Raw genomic sequence first — 21,160 nt, 5'->3', positions numbered from 1 at the left:
GACATGTGTCTTTTTGAAAAATGGTCATTACACATATTGATTAATTAGTTAAAAGGCGGGATTTTGTGTATAAAAGGTGGTGTTAGTTAATTAGCAATGTCCTGATGAAATCTTAATAGTTAGATGAAAGTGCTCAACCAACTGTTTGCAACTTTGTCTAAATAAAGAGTATTGGAATACGTGTGGTTCCTGGCAATTCCTTGGACAACATTTAAAAATAACAAGTTTAGTAAGCACCACACCTAACAGTTTTGACCCTTTCTTTCCATTCAGTTTTAATGACAGCATTAGCACAAACATTCTTTCTGTATTTCAGACACACTGTGGAATGGATGTGTGCAACAGTAACAAACCTCTGCTTAGAGAGAAAAAATAGTACATCAAATTGTAGAATCTCCTTGCACAGTGACTACAGACACTTTAATCTTGGGTTCATAGGTTCACAGGCAAGCCGCAAGCTGGCTGTCTTTGTGGGGTATTTGAAGCCTAGCCATTTTCCTTTTTGGTGCTTAAATGAACCTACCCTGTTTGGTGTTGGATTGCCTGTATCCACTCCATGGTGGATATTTATATATTAGCCATACTGACAATAACTAGTATTATACCGTACATAATTTGAGGGGATGCATACATGGGAAAAATCATTTCAAGAGACGCATCTCTCCAAGCTAGGAATGTCTGCCAAGATTTATGTTTCTTCATGTGTGTGGTTTTGGATTATGAGGGAAAGAAGTTTCTTAGTTCCCCTACCTGTCAAAAAAGGAATAGCAACAAATGGCAGCCTGGGACCCATCCAAAGCAGGTAAGGGGTCGAGAATTTAGAATAATTTACTAATCTGTAAATGAGGGTGACTAACTTGGTATGAAGATTTAGCAGCCTGAAGAATAAAGAATGACAAAAGGCAAAACTTGGTACTGCCCAGAGGAAAAAAAAAAAGGGGGGGGGCAGGTTTGGCAGTAAAGAAGTGAACTCTCCTTTTTTCAGGGTCAAGTGTATAGGACAGAGGTACAATGACAAAAGCAAGAGAATATGGAAAAGTGGAACAGTGACAGCTGGCATAAGCTAGCATATTTTGTAGAAAAGATGATGGAGCCATGTGTGGGTAAGGTTATAGTGTAGTTTGCCAAAAGTATGCCCTTGTGTATCTCCCATGTTGAAAACACACTCTAAAATTTCATAGTTATTCATGCATAAATTTGGTATCCAGTCATGTTCCTGTATGTATTCTTAATAGGGATGGACTATGCAGTAGCATTTCAATATAACCCCAGAGTTATTTAGTTGTAATTTATAAACAATTGAAAACATTTACCAGGTAATTTTAAATCAGGAAGTTTTCCTTCACACACAGATTGAATGTTCCTGATGAGTTCAGAAAAATTTCCCTTGATTTCTTGCATTTCTTTACTGAGGTTTCCATAAGTAATGTTAAGGTGTACATATTTCTTATCTTTTTCTGCAAGATTCTGAATCGATTGATTTAGGATATTTGACAACTGGGTACCTGGAAAGAAAATAAGAAATGTGCAGATTATGAAATGCAGGCAGAGATATATGGCAAAAAGTAACAAGTGAAAAAAAAATAATTTGTATGCAGTTCACATTATAGTATACATTCAGTCAGATGCAACTTTCCATTCCAAGGTTCAGACCATAATACATATCCAAATAAAAATAATTTCAAACAATGCTACCAGAAGAAAATATATAAAATACATCATTCTGCCCCTACAGTAAAGCTTTTTTTTTGGTGAAAACACTTTTCAGTTCAATGATTGGTCTTTTCTTAATACAATGATATAAGTTAATTTTTCTTGTGTATTTAATGTATCTAAGGCCTGAGACTGAAATTGGCTATTTCTGCTCAGTAATCTACCTTGGATGACTAATTTACATAACCAAATAAATAAACAAATAAACAAATGAGAAGTTTATTTAAAACATAAAACATTGTATTAACTACAAGACAAAATTCTACCAAACATTTCATTAAACTATCCATAATGAAATTGCAGATATAACAGAAGAAGGATACATAGATTATCGATAGCATTTATTTTAAAATACATAACTTGTGACATTGAAGGATAAAGACCTGGCTATGGCATTAGCAACCAATGTTTGTTTAGAGGCACAGGTAATTCAATGGGCTGGGAAGGATTTATTTAGTCATTTGAAACTGGCTGGCCTATTATGATGGAAAGAAAGGGACTTGTATTACTGTACTGATAACACCATCTGGAAGGGAAGTGATCACCCACAGAATAGACCAGACAAGCTTGTACTGCTTCTAGCAACCCACTCACAAAACTGAGTGGATAGATGTACATGGTAGTATGCAGGTCTCACCCCTAACCAGACAGCTGACAATGAACTGCTGTTAACATGCAGGTTGGTGCACATAATAGCAGCTCAACTGTCAGTACAGGGGAGGAAAGTGAACAACCTGTTGAAGGCTGATGTAGATATTGAGATTATGTTTCATAGTTTGCTTCAGCAATAGAAAGTAATCTAAAATGTATTATTAAGTTTAATTTTAATTTATCCAGACATAATTCAACTGTTTTCCAATACTGGAATGATAGAGCTTTAATACTAAAAGACTCTTAAGATTAAACAATTAGGCAGAGAAAACAGTATTAACTCTAGATTCTGTAGGGGTCTAATGCAAGTCAGCATCATCATCATAGTTAAAAAGAAACCCACTTTTTCTGCCTTTCTACATAGGGTCGGGATACTACTTCAACCGTCGCCCTCTCTCTTGATTCAGTGCTGCTCTCCTATATTCTTAACAGTCATGCCTAACTGTTGCAGGTCTTCTCTCACACAATCCATTAATCTCTTTGTGGACACTGTAATTTCTTCTTACCTATTTTTCCCAAATCTTATTCACCAGATCCTATTCTGGTTTCCTGCACATGTGTCGGAATCACCATAATTGGATAATTTTTACCTTCTCTACAATGGAAGCCACTTGGGCTTCTGCAGTGATATCATCATTTCTTCATTTACCCCACAGTGGACATTCTATCACCTGTCTCAGACATTTTATCTGCATCACCTTTAGCTTCTTCACCTCCTCTGCCTTCTCTACTTTGTTTTCTTCATCATAAATTAGTACTGGTCACACAACTGTTTTGCATACCTTACCTTTCAGCTTCTTTGGCATTCTTCTGTCACACATTAAGGTGAGAATGTAGTAATTAATCAATTTGTGTTTTGGACTGGTCTAGGGGTATGTGATAATATGGGCTAGGGCCAGCATATCCAACTGTAGCTCTGCAAAGAATGATTATGTCTTTGAATATTAAACTGATTTATACAAGATACTTGTATTACAAATGCATTAGAACTGTATGGCATTTGAATATCAAAAACTGTTTGTAAAGTTGTTAGTGTAAAAACATGTATCAACAGTGGCTCCTTTGGGACAGAGAAGGAATATATGAGACTGTATTTATATATGTTAGCAAAGGACACTGGAAGAGAAGGGGTTGCATTAGTATTAATACTACGCAGTATAATTGGACAGCCTAAGTTAAAGGCCTAAGAGTAGTTGATTGTGGAGTGTCTGGAAGGAATAATTACCTTATAATCTGGGCAGAATGGGGCACAGCAGGTAAATCTGTGACAGCCTTTCCCAGGTGTATGTGTGTGTGTGTGTGTGTATGTGTATGTGTGTGTGTGTGTGTGTGTGTGTGTGTGTGTGTGTGTGTGTGTGTGTGTGTGTGTGTGTGTCAGCTACTTGGAGCAGGGACATGAAGTACTGGTTTCACAGAAGGGGTACTGGAGGACTTGGCTTGGGCTCTCGGCTGAGGAGTTAACTCTACAGCTGTACCAGTGAGGAGTCTTGTCGGGACCTGGAGAGAGGCAGATATAGAACTCAGACCCTGGGTTGAGTGTGTTCCCTGTGTCTTAAGTGAAATTGTACATGGTGCAGAGAACTGCATCTGGAAATATTGAGTGCATTCATTTGTATTCCAAGTGAATGTCCCTCTCTAAATTCAGTGGGGAGGATTCAGGCTCCTTGATTACTGGCCCAGTTTGGGGATGTCACATATTGCTGAGCAGTGGTGTGGATACTGAATTTCGGTAGCCTGTAAGCAGTTGCCATTAAAGGTTTACTCTCAAACAGTCGCAAGGTGAACATTCAGAGTTTTGTTACACAACAGTTCTATTTTTTTGTTAGTTTAGTTTAGTAGTTAGGGAGAGCAGGCAAAGATGTAAGCAGAGGATTATGGCAAGCTGAGAAAGAGCCAGATGACCAAAGTGTGCAAAGCCAAAGGACTTGTGTATGTCAACCTAACTAAAATGGAAAGGATTTCAGTCTTAGTCACAGCTCAGACCAGCATCAAGGAGGATAATGAGTCTGTTGATGGGAATTTGCAGCCCTCAGAAACAGAACAGGGCAAATTTTCCTCAGAGGACTTAAAAATTCATCTGGAGTTAAAGAGACTTGAACTGTAGGCCAAACATTTGGAATTAGAATCAGCAGAGAGACTGCGGCATTTGGAGGCTGAAGACAAGGAGAAACAGATGGAAGTAGAATCAGCAGAGACACTATGGCATTTGCAGGCTGAAGAAAAGGCGAAGCAGCGTCAACATGAGACTCTGATGCCAACTCTTTGACAGGGTCGTGGAGGTAATGGGGAAGGGAATAACTGAACCCCAGAAACAACAAAGGTCAGTAAATATATTCCACTATTTACAGAGGTTTATAATTTTGATAGTTTTATTCATATATTTGAAACAGTATGCAAACAGTATAATGGTGACCAAGGGCTCTGGGTATGGTACCTGACCCCCTTACTCCATGGTAAAGCTGTAATTGCTGTTTCTAAATTGTCTGATCCTGATTGCTTAAACTATGATACAGATAAAAAAAATGTTTCTTGGAATGTTTTAAGTTAACATCTGAAACTTACAGAAAGGTTTTGTGAGCATAGACACAAGGTAGATGAAAGTATGTATGATTATATTGCTAACTAGCATTTATTTTTATAGGTGGGTAATTGGGTGTCAGGTCACCACTAGTGAAGGGCTGGCAAACATTTGGTGAGGGGAAAAAGCCCTTAGCACTTTTTATGAGGACTTGAAAATCTGGCTGGCAGACAGGGAACGCAACTCTGCAGATGAGCTGGGGAAAAAAGGGGATCTATACTTAGCAAGCAGGGCATCACTGCACAGGAAAGTGATAGCCAGTACTGCATGTAGATATAAGGAACCCATGGTTGATAGTCTAAACCACCACAATGGAGTCTGCCAGTAACAGAGGAAGCCACAAGTTCAGCTACATGACCAGGATCAAGGGTTAAATGTTTTAAATGTAACCAGTGGGGGCACGTAGCATATAGATGTCCACAAAGGAATGGTGGGGAACAAATATTGGGGGAACCAGCAAGTGGGAGTAACAGAATGCCAGTGGTAAGTTGTCTGGAGACAACAGGGGTACCACACTACCAGTAGAGTTTGTATCCTATCTTTGGGGATGGAAAACAGGCCACTGCTAAGAGAGACACAGCCTCTGATATAACCATTGCGAAGCCTGCAGTCACTAAAGAGGAGCAGTACTTGTTTGGGCAGTCAACTACATTCAGAACATTAGGAGGGATCCCATTCCAAATGCCTTTGGCCAGTATTCAGCTTGATTTGGAAGGGTGGAAAAGGAAGCAAGAATGAAGGAGTATTTGAGGATATCCCTGCAGATGTCTTGACAGGGAATGATTTGGATAATGCAGTACCTTGTATGTATGCAGTGACATGCAATCAGGCTTGGACACAGGCATGTGGGTCTAGTAGCCTGGGGAGACCCAAACAGACTGCACCCCTGAAGCCAGGACTCATGATTTGGTTAATTCATGGAGGGAGCTACCCTGTAGCAGTGAGCTTAAAGATGAGCCACAGCTGCTGGGAGGTACTGATGTTGCCTTAGACAGGGTTATTGCAAGAGCAGAGGTGAGTGGTAGTATCCTTGCTGACAGTGGGCCTCCACAGTAGTGCTGGTACCAAAGGAGGATGACACCACCAGATTCTGTGTAGACTACAGAAGACTAAATAGTCACACAGAGTCAGATGCCTACCCCATACCTAGGACAAATGAAGTCTTAGAGAAGTCGGGTGGGGCTAAATATCTGACCACTACTGATCTGACCAAGGTGCTCTTGACTCCCAACATTAGAGAGAGTCAGCCTTTGTGACTCTTTTTGGCTTGTATGAGTGCATAAAGATGTCCTTTGGGATCAGAAATGCCCCAGCAACTTTCCAGATGCTGGTAGGTCATATTCTAGCAGGAGCAGGAGATTATGCCCTTGCTTACCTTGATGATATTGCCATCTATTCTACAGCCATTCCTGGCAAGAGCACATTCAGCATGTCAGGGAGGTTTTAGGCAGACTGCAGAGGGCAGGGTTGACCATTAAGCTCAGTAAGTGTCAGGTGGGTATGACAGAGGTCTACTACCTGGGACATAGAGTGGGGAGTGGTAAGATCAGGCCAGAACCTGTCAAAGTGGAAGGCATTCAGGCATGGCCTGCTCTTACTGCCAGTAAGCAGGTGAGGGCATTCCTAGGCACAGCAAGGTACTATAGAAAGTTTGTCCCCAAATATAGTGCAATACCTGCTCCCCTCACAGCCCTAACAAGGAAAAACAGGCCAGATAAGGTAGAGTGGACACCAGCATGTGATCAGGCATTCCAGAAGCTTAAAGGAACTTTGCAAGGACCCCCTGTGTTAGCCAGTCCAGACTGGCAAAGAATTTGTTGTTCAGGTAGATGCTACAAACCATGGGGTGGGGCTGTACTTAGCTAGGTTTCCTCAAAGGAAGAAGAGCACCTAGCAGTATATCACAGCCATAGACTCCAACCCAGGAATGAATGTTATGTAGCTGTAGAAAAGGAATATCTAGCCACAGTATGCACACTTCAGACACTTCAGCCTTATCTCTATAGAAGGAAACTCACTGTAGTTAGAGATCACAATCCCTTAACATGGCTACATAGAGCCAGCCAGCAAAATACCAAGTTATTAAGGTAAAGCTTAGGATTGCAGGCATATGACATGACAGTACAACACGCTAGTGAGGTCAGCAATGCCAATCCAGATGGGCTGTCAAGACAAGGAATGGGGTAACATATTTCCAGATAAGATTATTTCTCTCAAGCCACATTTCTTAAGGGTCACTTGAAAAAACTAGCTTTGGTCTTTGAAGGGGGACGATGCTGATATGAGCTAGGGCCAGCATAGCCAGCTGGAGGTCTGTAAAGAATGATATATTCTTTGAATATCAAACTGAGTTTTACAAGGTGCTTGTGCTACAAGTGTATTAGAAGTGTATGGTATGTGAATATCAAACTGATTTACACAAATGTTTATGTTACAAATGTATTACAACTGTATGGCATTTGAATATCAAACTGATTTAGACAGATGCTTATTTTACAAATGGATTATAACTGTATAGTATTTGAAAATCAGAATGTGTTTGTAAAGTTGCTAGTGTTAAACAATGTACCAACAGTGGGTCCTGCTGGACAGAGAAGGGATATACATGTGAGACTGTATGTATATATGTTAGCAAAGAACACTGGAAGAGAAAGGGTTAAACAGCTATCTTGCTTCTTACTTTAGGAAAAAAATACTGTTAATTGGACCACCTGTTGGACCATGGAAGTGCTTATCTCACAGCTCTGAATAGGACCAGAGATGGCAGAAGCCTTTGTTCATTAGCTCAGAAAAAGTGAGAACGCCCTAGGCACTGCTATAAACATTAGCAAAACTTTAGGTATGCAGCTTATCACATCTATGTTAATATACTGTCTCAAGCTGCAAAGGGGTATAGTGTGAGAAACTAGATTCAGGTGACCAGATGAGGTCATTCTGCCAGCCATCTTGGAAATTTTAGATATTACAAAGAGAAATCTCTCAGTACTGAGTATTCTGTCTTGGGCCTGACGACAAGAACAACAATTCACCACATCATCTGCCCTGATCTACTAAGTAAGTAGGGAATAGTAATTCTCCTAGATACAGTCAGGAAAATAAAGTGAAGCTTAGTTTAGATAGTTAGTCAGGAAAATAACGTGAAGCTTAGTTTAGATATTGTTTGTATTTATTTGTCTGAGTCTGTCCATCAATGTTATTTTCGGTATGCCCTGTGATTTGAACTCTGTGGTTACTCTAAATATATTTTCAGTATTTTCATGCTCTTTTATTATTTATTGTTAAAAATATTTAAAACTTTTATTGTGGCTTGTCCTTTTAGAAAGTATTTAACCTTTGAGAATGCTTATATTTATTTGGTGACACTGTGTGGCCACTCCTGAATGCCTAGCTGTCTTAGTCAACTACTACCATTTGTATTACTACTGGTATTATACAGAACAATTTTGCACCCTATGTTAAGGGTCTTAGAGTAGCTGATTGTGGAGTGTCTGGTAGCAAGGATAATTACCTTATACTGTAGGAAAAAGGGGACACAGCAAGTAAATCTTTGCCAGCTTTTCCCAGGTGTGTGTACAAAATCAAATCTTACAGAGTGTGAGTGTATCAGCTACTTGGAGCAGGGACATGAAGCAGTGGTTTCACATCGAAGGTGCTGGAGGACATGGCTTGGGCACTCAGCTGAGGACATAACTCTACAGCTGTACCAGTGAGGAGTCTTGTTGGGGACCTGGAGGGAGACAGCTATAGAAACCCAGACCCTGAGCTGCATGTGTTCCCTTCATGCTCGTAAGGGAAATTGTACTTGGTGCAGAGAACTGCATCTGGAAATACTGAATGTATCCATTTGTATTCAAAGTGAACATCCCTCTCCAGTGTCAGTGGTGAGGACTCAAGCTCCTTGATTACTGGCCCAGTGTGTGGATGGCACAGGGTATTTAAGGTGTTTATAACTCTGTAATTTGTTTACTCTGAAGAAGCCTTAATATGTTACTGGTGAAAGTGCTTAGTATTAAAAAATCTTTAACACAGGTTAATGGTGCCATAGTTGTTTTCTTTTAAATGTGCTTATATTTACTTTTTCATAATTGTTTGTCTATTTTATAAGTTACATTAGACAGAACTGACTTTGTTTAACAAATTAAATGAATTTAATGCATATTTTTTTGTTTGTTTGCTTTTTAGCATGCTTTTAAAAAGTCAGCTCCACCATCTGGCTTTGTTTATCAAATATTTGATAAAATATTCTTAGTTCTTTGTTTAATGTTAATGGAAATTTAAAATTCAGTATGGGAGTATATTTTCTGTAATTTTTAATTTTCCCAGCCAGAGTTTTTACTGTTGTAACTATTAAATATTGAGGTTCCCATGTGAATAAGAGCTTCCACCTGGTAAAAAGAAGCACATGTACATGTAAAGTATAGATATCGATATAAATCCAGATACAGATATAGATATATGTTTGCACTTTCACTGCTGAATGTTGTTTATCATCAGACATATATGCCGTCAAATGTTTGGATTACTGAATGCGATATTGTCGAACAGTTAAGGTAAATGGGTGTATGTGGTAATACTGTGTATTTCAGATATACTGAAAGCTTCAGTATTAGGTGCAAGGGTGTGTTTTCAATGGATTGAGGTTAGGCATTATAAAATCTAACAAGCAGGGAGGCCAAGTTCTTATGAACTACATTGATTATGTGGGCAAAATGATGACAGCACTTAAAGATGAGGTATACCAGAAAGTCTTAAATAAGTATAACACCATGGAAAATTTACAGTACGTATGCTTTATGACATGCTTATGCAAAGACATTTGGAACATAATGCTAAGTTTTCAGGTGCAAAAAAAGGCCTTGATTCCATCTATTTTTGGTATCCCTAAGACCCATAAAAATGTGGTACATGCACTCCTGAGGCCTGTTGTGGTTGCAGGTGGATCTAGAATGGGTCTACTTGCAATGAACGAAAAGCCACTTATCTGAAACGTACTTGATTGAGACAAAAACACTGAAATTTGAATTAACTGAATATTCACATCACCGGATTTTTTTTTACAGGGATTGTAGGCACTTGGCCAACATGGGGAAATTTGCCCTTTTCCCCACTGTAGTGCAATCCTGGAGTTGGTATATAATTAGGAGGGTGTGTGGTGTGCAGCTCCTCATATTGTGGGTTGTGGAGGGCATAGCTCCCCACCTGGATGAGTCTGACATACTGTTGTATGTTTTTATGCTAAATGTTGGCCAGATGTCTCCATTCTCATAAAAAAAAAATCTGGTGATGTGAACGTTCATTTCATTGAATGTTCACTGTTTTCGTCTCATTCAAGCACATTTTGGTTAAGTGGCTTTTCGTTCATTAGACGTAGACACTTTGGAATTGTTAAGTGTATTGATGTGAAATTAAAGAATGTAATTGAGAAAATCAGCTATTTGCTTTAAAGATTCATGGGATTTTTAAGACACATTATAAATGATTTATGTAGAGATCAACTGTGCTTTCTAACTGTAGATTTTACAGATTTAGTTACATCTATCCCCCATACTTTAGGGTTGGAGTATTTCCATGAATATTTGACAACATTTCACTACTAGTGAAATCAACATCTTAACTGAGCTAATAGAAACTGTGCTAAAGACTAATTCCGTATATTTTTTAGGGGGATCACCACTTACAGAAGCTTGGTGTTGTGATGAGTAGCCTGTGCCACTGTATTTGCCAATATAATGATGACTAAATGAGAGTGAAAATATGTCTTTAACTCTGAATTCCTGGAACCTGTATACCTAGTTCCTGGCTGACATTTGGATTTTTTGGATTTACTCTTGGGACGTCTAATACAAAATTGTCTTAAATGGCTATTCAAATGACTAATGACCTAACTAAAAAAGAGTTTCCTTGGGATTCAATAAAGTCTCTGTAGGCTTTGCATGAAGTGTACAGAGAGTTTACATGTTAGCACAATAAGCAGCAGTGCTAATCACATATTCATGCTGCTCATAGGTTCATAGGTTCATAGGTTGGTACTAGACTATTGGCCCTAAGGTGTATACAAGCCTAGCCAAACAATTCCCTGGATATTTATTCCCACAATATTTACTTGCCTGGACCCCTGTCTAGCAGGGTACATGATCCCCGGGGTGAATTTCCTATCTCCTATCCAATTGTCAATTTTCCTTTTGAAGAGGGCCAAGGAGGCACTCTGCTTGACATGTATGGGAAGTCTATTCCAGAGTATGGGGAGTCTCTAACCTATCCCTCCAGCATGTTTTGTTCATTGTGATGACAAGGTTTAGAACCATGGAGCATGTGGCTCTGAGGGATAGGGATTTCTTTAAGTGGAGCATGTCCAACAGCTCAGGGTTTGACATGGCCTTATATGTTAAGCAGAGATCACCTCTGAGTAGACGATATGCCACAAAGTAGAGCTGGAGTTTGTTTAGATGGTCAGTATAGGGCATTTGCTTTAGGCCTGTGATTATTTTAGTGAGGTATTTCTGCAGCCTTTCCAGCTGTTGTAGATGTCTTATGAGGTACATAACAAATGGGGCATTATAGTCTATAATAGGTCTAATGAGGGATGAGTACAGTGGGACAATGACCTCCTTTTTTCTGGATGAAAAGCCCTTAGTGATAAGGTGTGCCACATAGAAGGATTTCCTGACTGTTGTGGTGATGTGGTTATCGAAAGTGAGACCACTGTCCACCTGTGTCCCTAAGTCTCTCATCACACTTTTGGTGTTTAGTGTACTGCCACCTATGTGGTAATTCATGGATACATGTTTTTTTCCAAAAGGGGATAACTATACATTTCATGGCATTAAGCTTGAGCCCATGGCTCTGGCACCAAGCATCTTTTCTGTAAGGCCCTTTTGTAGAATATCCACATAATTTGGGGATTAATAATGGCTCCCAGTTTGCAGTCATCTGCAAACTTTGTTAGCCAGAGTCCCTTAGTGTTGGCCTGTACTTCAGAGAAGTAGATGCCAAGCAAGAGTGGTCTCAGGACTGAACCCTGAGGTTACTCCACTTGTCACTTTTCTGGAGCTGGATTTGGAGTTGGCTACTTTTACAGTCTGGGTTCTGTCAGCAAGCCAGTTGGCAACCCATCAGGTGACGTAGGGATTTATGCCCAGCTTAGTAAGTTTATCTATGATTCCAGAGTGGGGGATGGTGTCAAAGGCCTTGGTGAGGTCCAGATAGGCTGTGTGGACCTCCTTACCCTCATCCACAGCTCTGGAGACTGATTCAAAGAAGTCACTCAGGTTCGGGAGACAAGATCAGCCCTTCACAAACCCAAACTGGATGGTGTCCAGTGTTGGAAGGCTGCCAATGTCTTTGTATATAAGTTCCATGATAATGCGTTACATGCCCTTGCAGATCAGGCTCATCAGACTGATGAGACAGTAGTTCCTGGGAACCAAGTTGGATCCACCCTTGTGGAGTGGGATAACTGTAGCTGTGCACCACTCAGTGGGCATGAAGCCTGAGGTGAGGCTATGATTAAACATGACACTTATATGAGGTGCCAGTTCATTTTGTAGTTCATTTAGTACACAACTCGGGATGCCATCTGCTCCCATGGATGCTGTATTGTTAGCTTTGGAGAGTGTGGTTTTTACCTGTGTGGCTGTGATTACTGGAATTTGGCAATCTTTTGGTATTGAGATGGGCCCTTTAGGGGGTGAGAGGGGGGTGAAGTTGGCACTAAATTGATTTGGCATGATATTGGCAATATCCTTGGGATCAGTATATTTAATGCCATTTTGTTGTAGCTCAGAACAGATCTGAGCATTGCCATTTAGATTCATGACATAACTATAGAATGCCTTGTGGTTGTCTTTGGAATTTTTGGCAATTTTATTTTCATAACTACCTTTGGAGTGTTTTATGAGGGATCTCAGCTTCTTACTGAGGCTGGTAAGGGAGTTTTTTGCATCCTGGGATTTTCCTCTTTTCTGTAACAGTTTCTTCTTTCTGTTGTATAATTTGTTTATGGCAGGGGACCACCAGATTAGCTTCCTTTTTTTGGAGGAGAGCGTCTTGGTTCTATTTGGGTTGGCATGATTCATGCAAGAGTGGATGCGCTCATACGGTGCCTTAGTGTAGGATTCAGCAGTCGAACTTCAGCTCCCATCTGCATGGGTGCCATGAAGTTTGTCACTTCTGACTTAAGTAGCATAAAGTTGGCTTTGGAGAGGTTTTTTATGGAGGTTTCCTTACTGGGGGTGGGGGGGTGGGGGTGGGATGTGGATATCAAGGGTGATTTGCTTATGGTCAGACCTGACCGATGAGGGGGTGACCACTGGTGTGGAGCATCTATCTCCTATGTTGGTAATGACCAGGTTTAGGATACTGGAGCCCCTGGTGGGACAATGGATTAGTTGATCCAGGGAGTTGGAATTTATGTATTCTAAGAACTGTTGGGAAAAGGTGTTGGTACTCAAGTAGTTTTCCCAGTTAATGGCAGGATAGTTGATATCACCCAGTATTAGGGTGTTTGGTTGTATCTTAATATTTTCCAGTATGTTTAGAAAAGTGTAGCGAGAATCTTGGGGCATGGTGGGGGATCTGTAGCAAGCTCTAATTTGGATTGCAGTCTTACCTAGTGTTAGTTGCACCTGGAGAATTTCAGATGCATTGTGTTGGGCAACTAGCCTGGAGGTGTGAATATCCTTGGTGAATATGGACACTCCTCCACCTTTAGTGTTTTGGTCTTGGTTTGGTGGCCGAAAAGTGTGGTAAAAGTTGTAGCCTGGTATTGCAGATGTGCTCTCTGGAGTCTTGAACCAGGTCTCAGTTACTGCACAGATATCGATGTTCTCCATTTTAGGAGTGGCTTGAGAGAGTGCATTTTGAGGTTTAGACTTCTAGCATTGAGTAGCATTACCTTCATATTTTGCATGCTTGTATCTGTTACAATGGTGGTTTTGTCCTTTGAACCTTGCCTAAAAAAGGCACTATAGGGGTGGCAAGTAACCTGAATCCCAGGGGTGACAGATGTAGACCATCTCTGGCAAAGCATCGTGGTTTGTCGATCATGTCCTCCCAGGCAGACCGATACTGGATTTCCTTTGAATGACACCAGAAGCTTAGCCAATTGTTGAAGTCAATCATTTTTTCCTTATACTGTGGTAGAATTCTGGGCCAAGGCAGGATGTTACTCAGGGCTAGGGTCATACCTGCCTGGGCCACATGATCTGAGCGCTCTTCCATGTCTCTTTTCATGTAGTTCAGGGAGGTACGTCTCAAGTCATTCAATCCAGCATGGACAATGACAGAGTCTTATTTGCATTTGTGGAGTGACTTGAGTGCATGCATTATGTGGTGTATCCTGGCACTCGAAAGGCAGCTGACTATAATTTTCTCCTTTCTCAGCCTGGTGAGTGGGACATCAGTGTGCCTGACTATAGAGTCACCTATAATTAAAGTGTTGGATACACTGTCTTAGCCTTAGGGGCTGTTGTTAGGTGGCACACTGGTGTTGTGAGGTATGTGTCACTTTGGTTGTGACTGGTGTTTGTGTTTCAGCTTTGGAGGTCCTTGTTGTTTGGGCAGGTTAATGTTAAGGGCCTCCACATATGTGGGTTTAGTGTTGCTATGTGTGGTTGTTGACGGTGTGGGTTTTGAAGGGCTATGTGTTGTTTGAGGTGTAGTGCAGGTGTTAACATTCTCCTCTTGACTGTCTAGCACAATCTTGGCTGGTGAGAGCTTTGCTTCCAGTTAGACTATGTAAGTACATCTCTCACAGGTTGTAGTGTTGGGTGGTAGGAGGAGAGGGTTGTCTGTATACATGAGGCAGTTGCTGCATTGCCCCAGTATGCCCAGATTCACCAGGTGGACAGGAGAAATCACCGGAAGCTGACCCTTGGACATGCCTGTTTAGGTGCTTTTTTGTAAAGTATAAGAGCTGTTTTCCCTTACCTTTGCAAGGTACATTGCAATTATAGGCTGTTTAGTGCCTATGATTAATTTCCCTTTATTAACAAGGAGAGTTGAGTGCTTGTTTCGGTTTAAGGCTTCTAAGTGCTTTCCAGCAGGTTCTAGAGCAAGTGCTAGTCACAGGGGTTCAGATTTTAGTGCTAATACTGAGAAACCAGTTAGTTCAAAGGGAAAGTTTAAAGAGTAGACTTTCTGGCACCTGGAATAGTTTAACCATAGCCCCTCAGTGCTGCACAATGAAAACAATGCGCAAACACATGCATTTTTAAGTCAGAAAGTTGAAAGGGATAGAAATCAGTCCAAAATGGCTAATAAAATTACAATTTTAGAGCTGGAAACCACTCCTCTAGTGTTAGATAGGCAGTACAATGCTCACCTCTCCCACTGGTAACCAATAGGACTTTTCTCTACCAGAGCAAGGTCTGGATAGCTCCGAACACAAAAGATAAAGTCCTGAAACCAGCAAAGCCTCGGATCTGGACTATACTAGCTAGGAAAAGCAGGAAATGAGCATACAAGATAGCATTTTTTTTTGTTAAAACAGGCTAAACAATGCAATAATACAGTAAATAAATACAGACAAGGCTAACACACCTGAGTGTGTAGCCCTAAACAGTAAATGCAATTAAAACTCTACAAAATTAGCAATTTAAAACTTTTTGAATGTAGTAAGGCAAGTGCACAACCGAAAAATGTTTTAAGAGGCAGTAATACAGTAGAATAAGTAGCTAGTCTACATATACAGAAAAGTCTATATATATATACAGAAAAGCAGCTAAAACACACTAAAACAATTCATATGAAGTATAACCTAGAGCACTTGAGTTGTAGCAATATTAAGGCAAATACAGTTTTAATAAATGCACTAAAATATACTCTATATTTAAAAAATGTTTGAGAAGCAAAGTCAGAGCACAAGGAGATGCAGGCAAATCTTTTTTTTTTTCTAAGAAAGGAAGAAAGGAGGAACAGAAGGAAAGAATTGAAGTGGGTTGGCCTTTTCAGATGTTCTCTCTGTATTAGATAGAATGAGCTAATGACATGAAACTGGGAGGAGTGTCCCAGATCAAATTTACAATACTAAACTAGTAGCCTACACTCTTTTAGACAGTAAATACTACATAAATGTTTATCACAGCAGTGAGCCACAAAATGAAAGTTTTTAAACAGATAAAGGAGCACAGTGAAATACAGTGAAACTAGCTATAAAGCTTTGCAAACAGTGTGACAGTAAAAAAAATATTTCTCAGGCACTGTAAGGCAGACAATTTTAGTTTAACTATGCAGATTAGTTAATAACAATAAAATACAGTAAAATGTATGCAGCAGACAGTAAAAATGGCTATATATAAATTGCTAGAAGGATAGCCAGTATAAATAAGCCAAAGAAAAACAGGATACTTATTGTTATATATCTCAGATCAGAGTTGTAGTCAATGCCCCTCCTCCACTGGCTCAGTGTGTAAAGTCATGCTTGGATCAATACAAGCACATTTTTTTGCCATTAACAGTGTCACCAGCTTGAAAGCCATGCAGACCAGCAAAAGCACAGAAAGAAGATGTATTCAAGTTTTCTTATACTTAAACTTGCTCTGTGAGATTGAGTGGACAGCCACAATAACTACAAAGAGTGGAAATACTGCAATACCAGCAGTAATAACACAGTAAAGAAAAGTGTACTCAGTGCAAAGTACACTTAAAAACTATTTGCAAAATGAAATAATGGAGGGGGGGTAAATGGGAATGGCAAATAAAAGGAAATATTTACAAGGTAGGGAAAGTGTGCTGATGAAAATGGGTACAGACATGAATGATAGGAATGGATAAAGAGGAAAGGAGCATGATAAATATGGCAATGTCCCCAAAATAGGATATGTCAATGTATGTACACTTCCAGCACAAGTTAGTAGCATAACATTAAGTACATATGTGGATAGCACAGTATGTAATCGATTGATACCTCATGACCAAGTCTGTTCTGATATAAACACAGGACAGTATATAAAATTGGGATATGTGCATACTCTGTAGATATGCAAAATGGCTTGCTTGAATATGGCTGTCATGTCACCATAACTCCCAATCAATAAGGGACACATAGCAACAGACTTCTGGACAAATGTAAACAGAAACAAGGACAATCATGAGTGACCATTAATCTGCAGCATTGACAGAATATATGACTGTAACTTATTATGCATGCTTTACAGGAATAGATGTCTACAACTGCAATGATTGTTAATATTCTGTAAGTACTATTCAGCACCCCTTCCTCAAAAATTACCAATTTTTGTAGGGTTTAAGAGGGGTAGTGTTAACAGTGGAGTTGAAATCAGGGCCAGTTATGGCCAGTTGATAGGTTTGCATGCTATATGCCATCAATGTTGTCACTGAGCTGTGTATTTACTGGGTGAAACGCAAAAAGATTTATCACAAAAACTTCTAGTAGAATGCCTTCAAGGGAAGGCTGCACTGTCAAATGCTAATGGTTATGCATACCAAACTATAGTTCTGTATGGCCTACCAGCTGTGTGGGAGCTCACTGTGGCAAATGTGCTACATTTGACTAAAGCATCCCTGGCTGACACAGGTATCAGCCATACAGATAACAACACTTACAAACACCACAATGTTATGAGTGGATTCCCTACACACAGCTGAGTATAGCATATGTCTAGTGATCTGTTATAACAAATGGTAACTCAGTATGTGAGAATGATAGCAATGCATCAACTATGCCCATGTACACAGAAAGTACAGCAGTGTAAATTCAAGTGTCAATGATTGAGGAAGCTGTCACTGTAATATTGTACACCTACCAAACAATACAAGGAGCACCCTCAATAAGCACATGTCAGACCTCAAGAAATGTGCCACATGATCACTGTCCTCTGCATTGCCAGTGAAAATGTTAAACTGCCTTGAAATCCTGACATACATCCATATGTGTTCATGTAAACTATCGAGTGGTAATACTGATGTGATATAGGGGTACGTCCGTGACACAGTACAGTAACACAATAGCTGTACCTATGCTACAATTGCATTTCGTAGGTTCATAGGAGAATACTAGGCTAATAGTCCAAGAGGCCATACAAGCTTAGCCAAATTTAACCTATATTTAACAATTTTCAATAGGTAGGAAAGCAAAGTTCACAGTGGTATAAGTCTATGCTATGGTATCAAATACTGACTGCCTCTGTCCATGAGGGACATAGGCAGCACCCAGGAGTAAATTTATGATTACCCATCCATTGATATAGGTTGCATTTGAAGAGGACCAGGGAAGGGCTTTGCTTTAAATGAATGGGAAACTTGTTCAAGTGAAGGGGTAGTCTCTGAGAGACATATCTACCTCTACAACATGATTTATTTATGTCAGAGGCTAGGTAAAGATACTTAGAATAAGTCACCATCATGCAGTTTAATTTATGAATGTGTAACGTTTCCATCAGGGCCTGATTGGACACTGCCCTCTAGGCCACACTCAGGTCACCCCTTAGTAGTCTGTAGTTGACAGAATACAGTAATAGGGCTTTCAATCTTTCTGCATAGGACATGAATTTTATATACTGTATGTTACTGTCAAGACAGCTCTAGGTCATTCCAGGATTTAAAGATGTTTGGTGATCTACGTGTAAGAGAGTGCATTGTACTCAATTACTGGTGAGATGAGGACTGAATACAGTGGAATTATAATGTGCTTTGATCTGGAGGTCATGCCCTTACTTATGACATTTGCCATATAAAAGGACTTTCTCACCACTGTGGAGACAGGGTGGTCAAAGTTCAGATTACTATCAACCTGACTACCCAGATCAAGTACCACTGGGTCTACTCTTGGGGAGTGTGCTGTCTATATTGTAATTAGTTGGGTTATTTGGTTTCCAAAAGAGAATAATTATGTTTTTTTTTTTCATTTAGTTTCTCTCCATGGCTCTCACAACAATTTGTGTGCATTAATATTTTCTGCTGTATATCAATATGATTCATGGATTCAGTGATTACCCCCAATTTGCAGTTACTCGCAAACTTTGTCAGACAAACACTGTCTATGTTTGCATTGACTTCTGAGAAATTTCATCTAGGCGAGTCTGGGTGGTGCTATCCACAATCAGTTCTGCGCATAGATGACTACCCCCCTTATGATTTCAGGCATTGTTACATTATGTTTTGTGACATCACCTCCAAATACAACCTCACATGCAACACAGTGGAACTGTTAACTTAGTCTTACAACTCTACCTGTTTCATGCCATTATATCAGCTGTACATTATGTCTATATGTTTACCAGTGGAAATGTGTGGGTGAGGGCCCTGACACCATATACGGAAAAATTACAATTGAGGTGGATGTGGTTCATGCAGATCAGTTAATGACTCAAATGCTGACAGTCACACAATGCTGCTGTGGAACACCTGTATAACCCTTGTGAATAGCAACACAGGTATGCATACAATTAATTGCAAAACTCGCAATTGAATCTGAAAATTTCTTATATATGTGTATTTAACAATATTACAACTGTGGGTTAGCCCATGTGTATGTGTCCATGTAATCAGAATGATGTAATATTGCTAAATGTCAGATAACATTTCAAAATGCTAGGCATAGACATGCACATCTGTGCCATACTGTAGCTGTCATTGTAATGGTTGGATGAGAACTATGTAGAATGTTAATATACTCCACTACAAGAACATATGCCTTAGTAAGGTAACAATATAGCATCATCACATGTCAGCAGTCCTCATGAGACATGTTGTTACAGCTGTTATTAAAAGAACATGTAACCAAATGGCAGTAATGGTCATCGATACAGTAGCTCAAATCACAGATTGGAATACACTGTTGTAGAGCCACAGTACATCCACAGCACAACATAGCACATGTGGATGACAACAACATTGATATGTGCAATATTCATAGAGTCATAAGACATTACTAGGCCAATGGTCAAGAGCACATAAAATCCTAGCCATTATTATACCATTTAAACCAAAATAATTATAGCTATGTAATGGAAGATAGTAAGGGTATGTGCATATGTGTTTGATTTTAGCATATGTGTGTATGTGATTGATTTTATTACAGACTGTCTATGTCTATATGTGACATGTGCACTGCCCCATGACAGAATTAACAATCTCACATCCAGTGATCTAGAGATGGCTTTCACAAGGTAATGGAGGGGGTCTGCTTTATGATGTGTGTTCATGTTTGAAGTGATGACATCCTCAGTGTTTTGCAGAAAGGATGTTACGTGGATAGAGGGAAACAGGGGACATTGGATTCATAGGGGCTATGTAAAACCTTCTCATGTCTGAGTGTCAAATAAAAAGATATTCAAAACATCATACAATGACTACAATATACCACCACTCATGCACACCAATTGATTTAGGTCAGATTCAAACACAGCACTTGCAATTGTATCTACACTGGATTCCATACAATGTAGGACTAGCACTACCAAAGATATCTGACTTTAACACTATCAGAGTGCAGTTTACAAAGGATGGCATCATCACTGTATGCTGAAAAGATGTTGGGAGGATTGTGTGACAAGGATGTGGACTCACATCATGGTGTAAAATTGTCTGCAGAATAATACTTAAATAAGCATACACACTTAAGTTGAGTGCTGCTAGATTTGAACCCCTACCTATCTATTTACACAACCTCAAGAACACAATGCTTAACACACATCTGAGTTCAGTATTGTCAGAGTAAACCCTAAAGGGGATCACAACATCAATGCATGCCGAGAAGAGGATGTTTGGAAGGAGTGTCTGATATAGATGTGGACTCACATCCTGCTGTAAAATTGCTTCCAGGATGATACTTGAATGAGCACACACACACAGACTCAAGTTGATTGTTATGAGGTTACAAATCCTACCTATTAATTTACACAAGCTAGAGAACATAGTTCTTAATGCTAGCACCACAGCATGAGTCTAACTTTAACAGTAGTGCATTCTATAGAGGGTGACATCATCAGTGTATGTTGAGAAGCTGTTTGGAGGAGTGTCTGACATAGCTATGGACTCAAATGCTGCTTAAAATTATTTCTAGAGTGATATTTGAATTAATACATACACTCATGTTGATTGATGTGGGATTAGAACCCCTATTTGTCTACTTAAGCAAGTTAGAAATCACAGTACTTAGCACTAGCAAAACAACACAAGTTTAACATTGTCAGAGTGCACTTTATAGAGGATGACATCATCATCTTCATTGCGTGGCAAGAAGAGGATGTTGGAAGG

General features: G+C 39.7%; 1 protein-coding gene across 1 annotated transcript in view; it reads right to left on the bottom strand.

Annotated features, from left to right (window-relative positions):
* Positions 1 to 1,278: 1,278 nt before the first annotated feature.
* Positions 1,279 to 21,160, bottom strand: part of LOC122808179 — a 444,989-nt gene continuing 425,107 nt past the window's right edge. Inside the window, exon 8 of the mRNA XM_044079146.1 lies at positions 1,279 to 1,505. Coding sequence (XP_043935081.1) covers positions 1,279 to 1,505 — 227 coding nt within the window. The remainder of the gene's footprint in view (positions 1,506 to 21,160) is intronic.

This window comes from Protopterus annectens, chromosome 8.part0 (genome assembly GCF_019279795.1).
Source record: "Protopterus annectens isolate FY-2018-M chromosome 8.part0, PAN1.0, whole genome shotgun sequence".
NCBI lineage: Eukaryota > Metazoa > Chordata > Ceratodontiformes > Protopteridae > Protopterus > Protopterus annectens.
Note: the sequence above shows the minus strand (reverse complement) of the source record. Positions and strands in the feature narration are given on the sequence as shown.